The following is a 16291-nucleotide window of genomic DNA, read 5'->3' as shown; positions in this document are numbered from 1 at the left end:
TGTTAAAAGAAATATCTATACGTGTAAATTAAAAAAGGAACTACCATGCCTTAATCTCATAAAATCTGACATAAGTTACACGCAGAAGATAGAGTTAGAAATTTCAAATAGAAGAAATACAATGTCCATTTTCCTGGACAAGTGGGGAGACTTCAATTGTTAATGGGTATTCAGTGTCTATTTTGTATGGGTTATACTAGCTGTGACATTTGTTGTATGTTGACATTGTGCTGTAAAGAATTTCTATTGTATGGAATAAAAGACAGTTAAACCAAAAAAAAAAAAAAACGTGGGGCGTATTTGTGACTCGAAGATTTTGATAGCTTGGCCAAGCGCATTGAAGAAAGAAGCAATATGATTGGCTGTTGGTAATCTGATTCTAAACTGTGAGGGCATTGTCACATACACATAGTTCTAATGAAATACTTCAAGTGGAGTGCTTCGCCGAAACATTCACCTTGAAAATTCAAGATGACATGCCATAATACACGGAATAACATTTGTTGTCAACAAAGGTTGCATCTTGTTAATCCGTGCATCATGTCATGTTAAAGCTGAATGGGGGGGGGGGGTCTCGTCACCTGCGCATGCGTCACTGTTTACAAACTACCCATGAGCCTTTGCGTTTTAAGCGTGTGTTGTTATCGTCGTTTGGGACTCAATTCCCGCGTGTGTGCAGGTGACGACCCCCGCTTTAAGTGTTGGTTCATATAATAATATTGTTTATATATGTTATATGTTTTTTCGTTAAAATCAAATATGGGAGTGTATACACTCCCAAGTAATTTATTTTATTGAAAAAAGGGACAACAAGAGACTGTATGCAAATCTGTGGCATATACTGAATCAGTGTACTCAAAGGAACTATAATTTGCGCGAAAACGCCCCATCTTCGAACTGTAGACGACGAGGGTCGAATAAATCGGTATTTTCATTTACAAATTCTACTCGTAGACTCCGACACGACAGCGTGAATTTAAACTGTCTTTACTGACAATACTAGTCCATGACGAGTGTGTTTTATTCCAGAAACATATGGCGACGGGACCAGAGGGGCCATTCCAGTGTCGAATAACGTCATCTGGAATATCATTCCTTCATGTGACTGTCTGTTGAGGCATGGAACAAGATATTAGACAACGTATGAGGTCACGGCATGATTTATCGATTCTTTGACCTTAAAAGTAAACCGACAGTCTGACACATTTTGAGCGTGGGAATTGGCGGGAAATTTTGCGGCCGACCGACAAACAAATGCCTGTGAGGCATACTTGTAATCGCTGCAAATATGCGTTAAGGAATTAATCACTAGAAATTCCAGGTTTTAGTAACATTTTTATGTACAATTTGTTTGGTTTGTTTGATCGTTATTAAATGTATGTTAGATTTATGTTATTTACATTTTGTTTGATTTTTCTCACGTGCATCAACTCCTTAGCCGACTAAACCATTTACTATTAAATCATAGACCATAGTTAGGTAAATAATATAACGAATGGGTAAATAAACGTTACAGGATTGAAAACCACCGTACCTCAAAATAAATAGGGTATTTTCACCACCAGACTTTCTAGTCCAAATGTTTCTGTAATTTTTTTTATATTATTCAATATTTATGGAAATGAACCCTAATTTTGGAGCCAACAGACAAAAATTGAGTCGATTTTCAGTTTTCACTCGAACAATTTGGTTATTTTTGTCCCAATCTTCTGAAGGAAAGTGCAGACTATAAACGGGAATACTTGGTGAATTTGTGATGAAAAGAGGGATCTGGTAGTGGAAAGGTTAAACCAACGTCACAGTCTTCCGCACTATAGTTCACACTTCAGTGCTCTCCCTACTTCCACAATGGAATTGTCCGACATTGTCGCTGTCAATGAGACGCATAGTAAGGCGGGACTTAACTTACTAGTTTTCTCGAGTTAGGACATTTGTATACAATGACAATGAAGACTTGCCACATTGTCATGTTCGTCACTTTATTCATTGTTGTTCAGCCATTTGAACTTCGACCTCATAAAAGGAACCCGGTCCAGGAAATTACAGTAAGTTTATTATAATCAGTCTCAGAGCATGATACTCATACGTGTGAATTGTTTTTAAAATATGGGTTATTAATGTTGGGTGTTGCATTATAATTGTTTATTTTCGGAATAATGATCGGCGAAACATTTACCTTCGGGTCATACCGTCTCTGGTTATTGTTATTTTAACGGAATCTGGCACAGTGTAAAGTGCGTGGTCAGGTCATGGCATTGACTCATTTGACCTTAACCGATTGTACGCGAATGTCTGCAGGGATACTTGGATATCTGCATTAATGTCATTACAAACATTCCAGCGCACTGTATGGTTGAGGATTACTGACGAATTTGTTTGTTTGTTTGTTTGTTTGTTTGTTTGTTGATTGATTGATTGATTTATCATATCAAACTCAGTTCGTATGAACGATGAGTTTAATCTAAACATGCTCTCATTATTTACTTTGGATTTGGTAATACATTGTTATGCACTTCATGATTATTATTTGACCATTATTGACATAATAGGATCGTGTCATGCTATTTTAAGATCATTCTCTGAACATGATTTAACAATTATATATTTTATGATCATGAATGTTATCCCTTCTTTCAAATACGTACTAGGCGTATTTATTTATTTATTTATTTGTTTGTTTGTTTGTTTGTTTGTTTGTTTGTTTGTTTGTTTGTTTGTTTGCTTGCTTGCTTGCTTGCTTGCTTGCTTGCTTGCTTGCTTGTTTGTTTGTTTGTTTGTTCGGTAAACGAAGCGCATAAATCTTTCCTGGGCTGATCTCTACCACATTCTCACTATTCCATTATTAAGTATTCATACTTATCTATATTCTGATAACACGAATTAGGGCCAGTGTCAACCCCTCGAACGTCCTTATGACTGTCGGCGATTACTCCACTTGGGGGAAATGATTGAACTAAACACAGAAGAATGGTCCTTTCACATTGCGAATTTCTTGAGGAATAGTTGTCATGCCTCACAGAATGTCATGAACAGTATGAGACTTTCCCTAAACTATAGATGGCTTAGGGTGGCTGATTTCACGTCACATAAAACTCTCGTAGTTGGATTCGTCTGAATATAAAATCCAGTCCTACAGTCTCCACATTTTATCACCCTCTGAGAAGAGTTTTATGTTATACTACCAAATCATTACTGTGGATGTAAACGGCTGTCACAGCAACGGTGATGACAGAGCACGACACACATAAATGATGATTACGGGTTTAGAGGTCGAAATCAAGTTAGACGCGAAGTACATACCAGCAGTTGAAGTTGAGATGTAAACCAAATGTACAATCTCATGTGTCCAGGGTGATGCAGAGGTTATACCAGATGGTAAAGCCATCATGGAGTGTAAGTTAAGTAAACAGACTGAGTGCCGATGTAAATTCATCTTTATTATTAGGTTTACAAGCCTACCCAGATAATCAACACATTGACTGAAAATAAATACCTTATGTAAAGAATACTATGACTTTGTTTTACTGGGTTGGGTCATTTACCAGCGGAACAGCGCACCATTGAGTCGAAAGATGGCTTCCAGTCTGGCAATGCATGCAGTTAGGAAGGTTCCATTCATTCAATTGGGCAAGCTGGAGACAAAACTGGAGGTGATAGAGACGAGGGGTGCTATCTCCAAAGTAGAGAAATCAATGAATTGGGTGAATAGTCTTGTAGTTCTTGAAAACCGGACGGTTGGAGTATGTCTTGAGCATAGGGATTCCAACATTCAAGCCAATCAAACGTGATCATTTTCGAATTCCAAATCCATATCAGGAAAGTTGAATGGAAAGACAGTTTTGCCATACTCAATAGGAAAGATGCACTGAAGATGGAGTTTGGCATGTTAAACTTTATGAATCAAGTTCGTATCTGTGCAATTTCAACACAACAATCGGTAGACATCGTCTTAATATCTATCTCTCTTTGAAAAAATGGTCTCCGAGCGAAGTGTATCGAATATCAGCGTAATGTCAGATCTGTAACAAAATGTATATAACTGAGACGCTGTCAATACCAAGAAAGATGAGAACCCTAATGCAGAAATGTTGTAGTTCAAGATCACAAGTAACACGGTCCAGTGATTCTATATTGAGTTGTAAGGAATGGAGGACATGAAGCAGATGGTTCAAACCATCTTCAAGGAGGAAAAATGTTAAAAAGAAATCCACTTTGAAATGAAAAAAATGTAAATCCATAGCAAGATCAGTAATCTACTGGTCAGGACTGGCTAACAACATAGCAGAAATGATATCGCTACATGCTATATGCAACAAGAACGCGAATCAAAATTAAAAACAAGGATTCTGCATCTAACCCTACAAAGTGCGTGGCAAAGGATATAAACTGATATATATCATTTGAACACAAAATACTAGCCGTTGTCCAGAAATAAGTCTACTACAAAAGAAGAACACAGAACCAGTTATAACTGAAATGAAGTCCGTATTTGCACGATATCGTATACCAGACGAAGGCTCAACAGACAATGTACAATTTGCAAGGCAACGGTTCCGACAAATTGCTAATGTTGGGGTTGAAGTAACCGCATCAAACTCTACCTATTCACAATCCAAATTTGTTCAAATAACTATGTATTGTGTATAAAGGCCACCTGCCAACAGCGACCGCCTATTTTACAGCCCCAAATCAAGTTTATACATGTTAAGTTTCGTAATTAGTGACCGCTCTTTTGCCATAAACACCAATATAATCATGGAAGATGACTGGCTCTAGTTGTTTAACACTAGTCTCTGCACTGGTGTACTGGCAATCGGGAATATTTGTAATGAAACTAACTACATCTCAACTAAACTAAAATGACTAATATGTAAATATCTTGCATATTTATGAGGGCCTACGGTAAATATCTTAACGTTTAAAAAACGTTCCTGCAAAATTTGGTAAAACTTAACAATCAAATTTCGACGTATCCGGGTATTAACTTTACGCTGTTATGATTTTAAGCACGCCTTCGTTCATTTGCAGGATGCCATGCTACCATCATTGCAGCGAGAAAGGCGAAGTCCCGAACAACAACAAGACGAGGGTATTGTAAATGTATTAGGGGGTACAAATTTGAAATCGCTAGGGTGTCTGGAAGAGTGTGACTAGTGCATTTTTTGCTGTGTCTTATCTGTTCATTTTTGTTTTGTTTTTGTTTTGATTGTGCTAACATTTCACCTCTGCAACACTTGGCAGTCATTTTTTTACTCGATGTCTAGTTTGCATTTTGTTCTGCAATGTACTATTCATCCACTCCGGCTGATGTCAAATGACCGGCCTTTTATGATGATGAATGTCCCCTATGATATAGCGCAATCTTTAGTGTGGATTCAATTCTATTTGTTTTATGGCGGGGGGGGGGGGGGGTCGTACACTGTCGAGCGTAGAATCGAATCTCAATCCAATATGGCACTTTGAGAAGTACAATACACCCTATGGTCTATAGTATTTGGTTGAATACATACAATTCAAAAATATATTATAAAAACGCCTCATCTTTCCCCTTCTCATTTTCAAAATACAATAATACTAGAAATACGATATGTTGTTCCCTGTCCCAATATGCTTTTATTTTTACGTCACAAAACACGAACAATGTTGAACACAATATAGTCTAATATAGAGAAGGCACTCCGACAGCACCACCCCCCCCCGCCACCATAGATGCAAATCACGTATTTATCATACACATTTGTTTTGAAAAGACAGACCAACTTGAGTCTTGAATATGTTTGTTCACTCATGGAGGTAATGTGGTTTATTCAAAGAATCGACCTGAAAAATCCAAATCCAGATTTCTTCAAAAATATAATCGTTTTTATTTTGATTGAAAGACAACCCCTACCTAAAACTATTTTTTTTATAACTTTTGTAGTAATTCTGAAACGAATAATCATTGAAAACATTTTTGTTTCCCTGGTACCCTATGGTAAATGTCAAGAGAATCCATCTATGACTTTATGAATATTTAATCAATCCCAGAATGTATCCCAGGCAACCATATCCACACCTCTAGCAAAATATAATCGATTGGTACTAGTTTATAAGGGAAACATCTGCTGCAAAATTCACTGAGAATCAATAGGTGATTTTCCGTACAATTGCGAGATCTCGCGAGATGTATGAAAGACGCGCGTCGAACGTCTGCCGCAAAAATCGAACGATTTAATTTTGAACTCGAATTTCCTTATTTCGTAGCTCACACCGACCGGCCGATCTTCGACAGAGGAATATTGCTTCCGAATGCCCTTACTTAATCGAAATTGCCTATCATTAAATGTGTACAGCACATTATTAAGCATGGAAATGTTCCCAAAATACTTTCGCGTTTTTCGAATCCCACGCGATGTTTGACGCCACTACGACGCTATAACCTTTGTTTGTCCTGTTTTTACGTTCAATTTCACGCATAACGCGTGATTCTCGCAGTGTACGGAAAATGGTCTATTGCTTACGTTTTCAGTAATACATGATAAATCATTCTCACAAGTTTCCACGACATTGGCATTGCATCAAGGGTAACCTTTCCTGCACATTTAATGAAAATCCGTTAATGATTGTTTGAGTTGCCATGTTTGTAGTTGCCGCCATGATAAAAACAGGCGTTTTTGCACCCCAGTCTCGCTACAAGTGCTCAAAGGTTTATGCTTACGCTATTTACACCCATACAAATACCACAAGAGGGCGCGACGAGAAAGGGCTTGTTGGCTGGCTGATATGAGAATAATCGCAGAATAAGCTGTGGCGTTTTCGCACGCTATACGCAACTCCACTATAATGCCTACCCACGATGTCTGCAATATCGAGTAATTTTATTTACTATTGATTTGATTGGTCGGATGAAAATGTCAATCTAAACATTGTCAGTCATTGGTATTGAGGCCCGGGTATTCCACGATCGAGCATTTAACTGACAAATCAACATAAAGTATTTCAAAGTTTATTTCCCAGTGCATGTGACGTTTGTATGAATCTAAACAGCAACACATAACAACATCTAGTATATCTAATTAGATAATTACATGTATATATATTAGATCTAATTAGATATACTAGATGTTGATATATGTATCTAATTAGTGTCATAGCTAGGCGTAATTGGAGTGTAATGTCGCATAGATTGCATGTGTGTGATGTTTATTACCTCGTCATGATGTGTTTGTTTTATGCCCGGGAGAGGGCGCTTGAATTGAAACTTGGACGCATGCTGCCACATAAAAACGCATATGGGTTATTCATGATATCGAAAAACAAACAAAATACAGTAAAACTATTTATTTTCACTGCCATTTAATTTCACTATTTTGATATTTTTTAGCAATTTCACTGGGTTTATCCATAGACCTTAGAAAGCGACTTTTTCTAAGGTCTATGGTTTATCAAACTTGACAAGGAAACAATTAGTTATACATGTTCACGTAGATTTAACTTGGCGAATTTCATTTACCAAAAAAAAATATGGAAAAAAATATGAAAACAACGAATGATTTCCACGTCGTAATTTCTTTTGAGAATCTCCAGGATAAATATTTACACCACTATGCATTATCTTCGTGGAATTCATTTTCAAATAGGTAACTGTTCTCTTTTCATGGTTTTTGAACGTTGAATAGGCTATTTTTGCATGGGTACCCATTCTTCAATTCCAGTGTCTCCTGTATGGGTTTGTCTGGAAACATTGTTTGACTTTGTTAGTATAACTACTGTCACCACATTGATTTTATTGTAGAACTGCGGATTTCTATCAACACGGATGTGTGTGCTCCTCAGCACCCCTATCCATGTGTGGACAGATCGTATTGTTTATTCGAGGATCTCTTATGTGATGGATTCACACACTGTCGGGATAGCAGTGACGAGATGGGATGTGGTAAGACGTTATATTACTTTCTGAGACTTGGAGAGAAGAGATAACGTCAAATCAATGAAGACGGTCATATTTATTGTCTGGTATCCGATACTTATCCATTGAGACATTTGGCCGCCGCCGGTCCTATAACGCCCTCTAGTGTCAAAACGCTTATGTGACGTAATTGTGTTAACAGGGCCGATATCGTTTGATATGTGGCTGTCCATCAACACTCAATACTTGACTTCGAAATGAAAAAAAAAACGACAGCTCAACCAACCAAACCGCTTTGTCTATTTGAACAATATGACTTGTATCTATTCACGCCACTTTGACGTCACGGAAGCGGGTCGACGCTAGAGGGCGAAACACATAGGAAAGGTATATTAATCACTCAAAATAACCGACACACTAATGCTTATTTCATGTTATTTCTACACACGTTTCTAACTTTCCAGGTAAAATCGTTAATAAAGCATATGTTAAAGAATCCATATGTGGATACTCGCATCCCTATCTCTGCATAGACCGGTCGTGGTGCCTGTATACCAATCAAATATGCAATGGTGCCCAAGACTGTGATGACGGCTCAGACGAGGTGGACTGCGGTAGGTAACAATGATGTGTGGTCCATTTGGGAAGAGGCGTTCCTCAATAGAGCTCCGATGGCCTGGGTTTTGTCAATTGGTTTGTCATTTTGTTGCGCCTTCCCTAAATCCGCGCATGCATTTGTTGCTTGGAATGGGCACCAGTCGACATCAGTATAGACCACTTTCCCGGAAGTAGCGAGACTGGGTTGCAGAAATACGCCTGCTTTGTCATGGCGGAAAATTTTTGTGACGTCGATTGGTATACCCAGAGCACAATATCACGTGACGTGTACGAGTTTACATTACATCCCAGGCAGAGTTCTATTACGAATCTATCTCTGCCACCACGTGATATTATGCTTGTCGTTGATTGGTCGATACGTCACAGTGGTACGACTTTCAAACACGCTCACCGAAATATTGCCATGCAAGTGTTCGATTTTCGAACCCGACGATTTTGGCTGTTTTCAAAGTTAGAAGCTTCTTTTTTTTTCTTTCTGTAACACAAACGGTGTGGCAGTAGAATTATTTAGTCGTCAATACTACGAAGTGCTTTCATTAGTTTGTAATTCTTCGCCTGGTAATCGACAGCCTGAGGACGGTCAGTTTGATGAATCGAGTAACTCCTTGGTAACGGTTATTACGCAATGGAAATAGTTTTTTTTCTAAATTATAACTATTTCACCGTTTTCAGTGCGTTCAGAAAAAATCATTATCAACTATCGATGAAATATTTTAAAACTTGCTTATCAGTAGGAATAAATCAACACTAGATCCCTCTAATAACAAAAATACGCAAATAATACGCGTAGTAAAAGTATTGTGGTGCTTCACCACAAAATGGCGGTGTGTGGTGGCAGAAATACTTTCGGTGAACTAACCGCAAGGAACTCTGGGAAGGAGAATGCCCAGAGCGGTATGCGCGCGCATGCGAAACGCCGCATCTTTCACTTCCGGTCTATCGCGTAAGTGGCCTATCGCGTAACAGAAGCACCGTGTCGGTGACTGAGGCACAAACGAATTAAGCATCCATAACTCGCAGCGTGGTATAGATATTGCATACAATCGTTTGCTGTGTTTTGTACTGAACGAATGAATCCAGATAGTAGAGCACGTGTTCCGTGTTTTACATTCGCGTTATATTAATCTATGTGATCAATGACAATATTGCACGTGCTCCAGGCTATCATCCCACGTGTTCAATGCTGTCACTCCACGTGTTCAATGACATTATAGCATCGTGTTCAGTGACATTTATTTTCTACAGTCAGTTGTATTTCCAAATAAATTAACCTAATAATTCATTCTATTTTTCTCACTTCAGACAGTGAAACTGGTAACCAAGACGTCACAGGTAAAACTAACAATAATATTATTAGTTGTTTGATACATCGTTTCTCGAAATTTTAATATTTTACATGTATCAAGAACGCAATTGTTGGTTATCTGTAGTTACTACCATACAAACTAATCCGTTTGTACGAAAATAATCCAACCGCTCACTTCTTTTCGAATGTGTAAGGAAATAAATGAGGTATCCATTGGCAGGGAAACACAGGTTTTATTGTTATTTTCCATGTTTAGACGGATTTAGTTTAGCGGATTTCACTTATCAGAAATTAAAACACGGTGAATAATTAATTAATTTACAGTAGGTTATGATTTATCATTATTTAGAGTGTTATTTTAATGATGAAATGATATTTTATGGATGAAATAATGAATTAAGCAAATGCGCATGCTCATTGAATTAATAGAACGTACATGTTGTTCAGAGCGAATGCGCACATAGAAACCAGCGTTTACAGCAACGTGCAATACCGAAGCAAACTATTGTACAAATCGTAACGTTACCTTATTTGGGTGTGTTGATGTATCTCGATTTTTTTTATCAAGCCAGACGAGAATTAATATCTTTTTCGTGACGTTCTGCATTGCAGATTTCACCCCGTTTCATACAAAGGTATTCATAGACAACGAGGTATGTGGCTACAATCACCAGTATCTGTGTGTGGACGGCAGTCTGTGTATCTACGAGTACATGATATGCAATGGTAACCGAGACTGTGACGACGGCACGGACGAAGTGGATTGTGGTAAGTTTACTCGTTTACCCCGATCCTCGATGTATCAACGTAGAATCCGGCATGCACCACGCGTAATATAGATTTCCGGTCGGGGAAAGCGGTTACATCTTGTGAAGTTGTTCGTTTTATATTGATATATTCCAGGTTATTATTGGTATAAACTACTGTCGACAAATTGCTGTGTTAGCGTTTCGAATTCCGATGCACTTTTTTATAATTTTATAATTATAGTATTTATAATTTAGATCATATTTATTTTTCTTTGTCGGTTGGCGCAACAAGTGCCCTCCTTCATCTTTATAAATATTCATAAATATCAATGGCAATCTAACCAACCAATCAACCAGCACAGCGCGCAACGACGTCATTTGAAAAAAAAGTTCTTCTGTTATTCAATCGGCCAATAGAAACTTTTCGTAAATAACTGGCATACTGGTAACCGGGAGAATTACTTGGCGCAACGTGTGTCGAAAGCGGGGGTGTCAGAGCAAACTTTAAACAGGGGAGTCGTCACCTGCGCATGCGGAAGTCGGTCATAGCGTGTCGTTGTTTACAAACACGCGTCTACCCGTGAGCCTATGCTTTTTCAGTGTGCGTTGTTACCGTCGCTTAGGACTGAAATCATACGCGTGCGCAAGGCGACTCTTCTGATTTAACACTGTCGTCAACGAGGAATCAATTCGGTTTCAATTTGTTTCTAACAAAGATGTTTTTTCTTGACGAGGAATGAAACACATTTCGCTATTGAAAGTTTTTTTTGGTCCGTATACAAGTACTCAGATAAACTTGTTTAGGATCTGGTTTTAAAATCTTCTTGCAACGAGTATATGTTATTTTTGTTAGATGTGCACTGGAACGTCTGCAAATATAAATGCAAGCGTACACGATTCGATTTTCCAGAGTCGATTTTCTATATTAGTAGATTGTATACCTAATCACGGCTTTGTTGTAAAACTTCAGACACGTAGCTTGAATAATAGTAGATGTATTAGTCTACAATTCTTGCAGATTAAAGATTTGCTCCAGTAAGTGACAATCTTTGAAATGTGTTTAAAGCGGGAAGGTCGTCACCTGCGCACGCGCGGGAATCCTAAGCGACGATAACTTGTGACAACACACGCTAAAAACGCAAAGGCTCATGGGTAGACGCTTGTTTATAAATAAAGACACGCTATGGTCATCTGACGCATGCGCAGATGACGACTCTCCCGCTTTAAGTATTTTCTACGAGGCGTATTTTTGTGTTTGCAGATAATGACCCGATACCCACCAAGCCTTACTTGGCACTTGGACTATGTAATGAGAGTACTCCTATATTATGCGTTGATGGCTCTTACTGTATACCTGAACGTCTCATGTGTTCCGGTATTGCCGAGTGTTTAGATTACAGCGATGAGATTGGGTGTGGTAAGTACCAAACCTCAGAGAAGTTATCATTGGTTGAGCAGGATGCCATATTCCGGAAAATGCTGCACATTTCCAATCGGTCCTGGTTACTCCATCGGTTCTGGCTATTCCCCCATCCGATTCTTCCTGCTTTTACAGAGGCGGCGGAACGTAATTTTGCATGATTTGGCGAGAATTGCTCATCAACCTTGTGCCGAGCGAGGGCGCGATCTTACTAATGGGCCCGGGGGCATGCTCCCCCTTAAACAAATTTCAATCTAGACTCTCTGAAACGCTATTTCCTGCATTTCGAGGGGCAAATTTTGCTGACACAAAGGGTCTCAGCTTGATTTTGGAGGGGCGACACCCCCAACATTTTTCGGGGGGCGACCCCCCCCTGTGCCGCCGCCACTGCTTTATCACTCGTGATGATTACGTCATTTTACAGCGGAAACCAGCAATATTGTGTCATTCTGATTGCTCTGTGTGGTATGAGGACAGAACAATTGATTGCCTACTTTGTTTCAAAATATTTTCAATTACTGGCAGACTTTTGTCTACGTCTTGACGTATTTAAATTATTTCAGCAGGTAATCTACACTTAATTGAAACAAAGTAGGTAATTAGTTGATAATCCCATTAGTTGATAATCCCATTAGTTGATAATCCCATTAGTTGATAATCCCATTAATGCACATAACATTTAATTGAATGAATTTAACATCTAAAACAGTTTAGTTGTTATATGTCACAGTATATCGGGTGGATTAGACTTAATCAGTTCTAACTATAACTAGAAAACAGACCTCTTTTGTTTCCCGTTGATGTTTTCATAGCGAAATAACAAACCTTTACCTTCGCAATCTTTAGTCACTCGTATCAATAAATATGGACTTACCTGTTCAGTTTTGATCAAATGTATTTTTTCTAATTCAATTCTAATAACAAAATTGGCGTATCTATGGAAAACATATCGCTGTTTTCAGTTACTCCAAGGTGTTAGTTGGTTAGAGAATTTATAATTAAAGTTATTTTAAAGGAATACCTATAGTTATATGTCACTGTGTTCTAAGGGGTGTGATCAAATGCTATTCCACAGATTATGCAGAGTATTACGGAGAAGGAGACGGTAACTGTCTTGTCCCGCGGAATATCGGTAACACCGGATGGAATGATCTGGCACAACAGCTTCTAGGTTCCCATAACTATTTCCGATGTCTCCACGGTGTACCCCCTCTACGGTGAGCAATATCATCATAGATAGGCAATTTAGGTTAGCTAATTTCGAATGAAGCTATGCTCTCTGTTATCTGATCTTGGTTAAAAAAAACGTCCGATACAGCAGCGTACATCAATTGATGTAAATCGATTTTTGTAACAAGTTTGTAAATTTATAAGCGCCTCGAAGACGGGAAACAATCTGATGTGATATCATTGATTTAATTATAGATGGGGAGGAAAACTGGAGAAATTTGCGAAAGATGCCGCTAATAGTAGTGCTGAATTGGGGAGTGAACTGACCCACAGCCATGGACAATTTGCCGAGAATCTTGCGTTTGCTGGACGGGACAGTCTAACCCTTGCATCAGGTAAAGAGGAATATTGTGAATATTTGTCTAGAGTTCTGAGTCGTAATCTATATGAGTCTCACATAACGTATACAACGTGTGTTATAAGCAAGTCTCAGAAGTATTGGGGCAGCCAATTTGGAAATTCGGTAGCGAATTGGCTAACTACTTGGGTTTCGCCTAAACAATTGGCTCTCGAATCTCGCTGGTGTCGACATGTGGTCACGTCCACTATGGGCGAGTCTATATTACAATAGGGGACATAGAATGTTTGTAACTAGCCTGGTACATGTCTGGATTCCTCTGAATGATTTGCTTTGTTACGTGAGGCGTTATAATGTATAAGTAGTTTCCTTGTTCAGCCTCAGAATGGCCGACCAGAAGTGACCAGAAGACGGCAATTAGAAAGCCAACCGTTCATTCGAATGTCAGGGGAGAATTCTTCTCCTCTGGGTTCTCCACACTTGTCAGGGGGGAATCTCGTCTTGTCTCTATATCTCGTCCCCTTGAGGTACGGGATCGGGAAAGTCAAATAAGACACACACAACGAAATACGTTTCAACTCTCGTCTTAGTCGGTTAATCGAGTACTCTACAAGACACAGCGCCCTGGGGAAAAAATCCCCAAGACTATCGCAAGGCTGACCCAAGACTCTCTTAGACTGCGTCAACACTCGCCCCAAAGCTCTCCAGGACTGGACTCGACTGCCCTAGGCTGGACCGCCTCTGTTCTGCTGTACTCCCCAAGACCAACTAAAACAACTTTATTCATTTTCAAAACTCTAACCAATTACAAAACAGTAAAAAGACTCTAGGGCGTAACCTTCAATCATAAAGCCAATCACACTAAGCACTAAATACGTCATATCTTTTGATTAATCGTTCACTACATTAATAACTATGAATATAAACTGTCAGAATGAGTAGTCTGAATAGCGGCGGTTATCTGGTAATTAGTTCCAAATCACTGAGCCAAGTTCCGTCCAAAACTTCAAATAAGCCTAAACGATGACAGACATAACACAGCAATTCGCTAATAATCAGCTAATTAAGTCGGTCAACAGATACACAAAAACAAATTCATGACACGAAACCCAAGCAGTTAGCCAATTCGCTAGCGAGTTTGCAAACTCACATTCACCCACCGCTGAAACGTGCGTTGCCGTCCACGAGGTTACCTAACATTGTCGGTGTCAGTCACATCACGCACAGTGTAGAAATATCAATCCGCTCTTTAATTTTGAGTTTGTTTTATCAGGGTTTGGTATCATTAAACAATGGTATGATGAAATCCAGTTCTACGATTACGATAGTCCTAACCGGACAGAAGCTGTAGGTATGAATACAGTTTTAGAAATGTCAAGAATAGAGTTTGAGCAGTATTCATGAGAGAGTATATTTTGAAACACTGACAGTTCCCGTCATTTGATCTGCCTAAGGGGCGGAGGTCGTCGCGCAACGCATGCGCGAGACATGGGTCTCATTTGAACATAGATTGTGACTTTGACTGTACCAACAAGTACAAACCGAGACGTTACTAAGTGTAATTAAGTAATTTCGTTGGTGATTGGAAGGTAGGGGAAAAGTCACAGGCGGTAATTAGTGCTCTTCGCGCCCAGGACAGAACTCGTACTCATGATTTTCACTGGAAAAGCGCATTATGGGAAAATCATTGTTTATCTACACACATGTCGCACATGCGCGGCGCAACGACCACTGCCCTTTAATGTCCACAGTGATTTGAGAATTACACACCACGGCTAGGTGGCTGGTGTCAACTATGAGGCGCGGTCGAACACATTCACAGGTGGCCATTGAGCGAAGGTTCCTTCAAAGTCCCCTTCGTTAGTCAGTGAAACCCCTGCAAAGCCTCCTTTCCCTGAATACAGTCGAGGCCACTGTGTTACTGGTCATTGGTCTCTGAAAGTGTACAATGAATACACAGGGATTACGTGTTATACTATACCCTTACGCTCTATCGTGCTGATTATCAAACTTCATGCAGGTCCGTGTTGGTTTGTGTTCACCAGCACTTCACATCTCACGTCATCGTACTTCTTTTAATGCGCCATTGAAGGTCACATTAGAACGGTCTTGTTGATGTTTTGATGTTAGAACCTTTCGTAACATGTCATGTACAATCTTCGTAGGTAACTTTGTATATAAATGACACTAAACAATTGTAATTGTATCGTCCAAGTCAAACTAAAATGGCACCCATATTGTTAAATAATGCAGGCTATGCAGCCGATCACGAACTTTTTTGAAATTTTATAAACTGGATTTTAAAATTAATACAAAAAACAACTGAACAAAAACGTGACATTGAAACATAAAAAAACTTTATATTGCCTCAATTGTCGTTAATCATTTTTATTACCACCATTGTTTGCAGGTCACTTTATTATCATGATGTGGGAGTCCTATCGTAAAGTGGGGTGCGGTGTGGCGACTGGTCCTGACGGGTTTCACCAAGTGGCTTGTCATTATAGTGGAGCGAGACGCGGAAAGACACTCGAAGAGAGTATTAAGCGTCCTAAATACACTATTTATACTCCCGAATTAAAATAATATGACAATTGTATCTTTAATAAAGATAACATTATTTGTATAATTAAATAACCTGCATGTGATCTGTTCTTAGAGTCGCTGTTCGGACACAAGTATTATTCAAACTGTTATAATGAATTATTCTGTACAACGTCGTGATGTTCTACATGAATTCGAGTTTGCGATGTCTTGAAGCTCAATCTTCCAAAAGTCACAG

At 39.0% G+C, this 16291-nt stretch overlaps 1 protein-coding gene across 1 annotated transcript; it reads left to right on the top strand.

Moving 5' to 3' along the window:
* The first annotated feature begins 3572 nt into the window (after window positions 1-3572).
* Window positions 3573-16146, top strand: LOC144347540 (uncharacterized). The gene is made up of 11 exons (XM_078007394.1): window positions 3573-3740; window positions 5029-5089; window positions 7775-7915; window positions 8353-8502; window positions 9809-9838; window positions 10425-10580; window positions 11823-11978; window positions 13057-13198; window positions 13407-13546; window positions 14783-14860; window positions 15920-16146. The coding sequence occupies exons 1-11, from the start codon at window positions 3573-3575 to the stop codon at window positions 16093-16095; spliced, it is 1398 nt and encodes a 465-aa protein (XP_077863520.1). The 3' UTR covers window positions 16096-16146.
* The last annotated feature ends 145 nt before the right edge of the window (window positions 16147-16291 follow it).

Source organism: Saccoglossus kowalevskii, chromosome 5, assembly GCF_978046115.1.
Source record: "Saccoglossus kowalevskii chromosome 5, keSacKowa6.1, whole genome shotgun sequence".
NCBI classification, from domain to species: Eukaryota; Metazoa; Hemichordata; class Enteropneusta; family Harrimaniidae; genus Saccoglossus; species Saccoglossus kowalevskii.
This window is presented reverse-complemented; position numbering and strand designations above follow the sequence as displayed.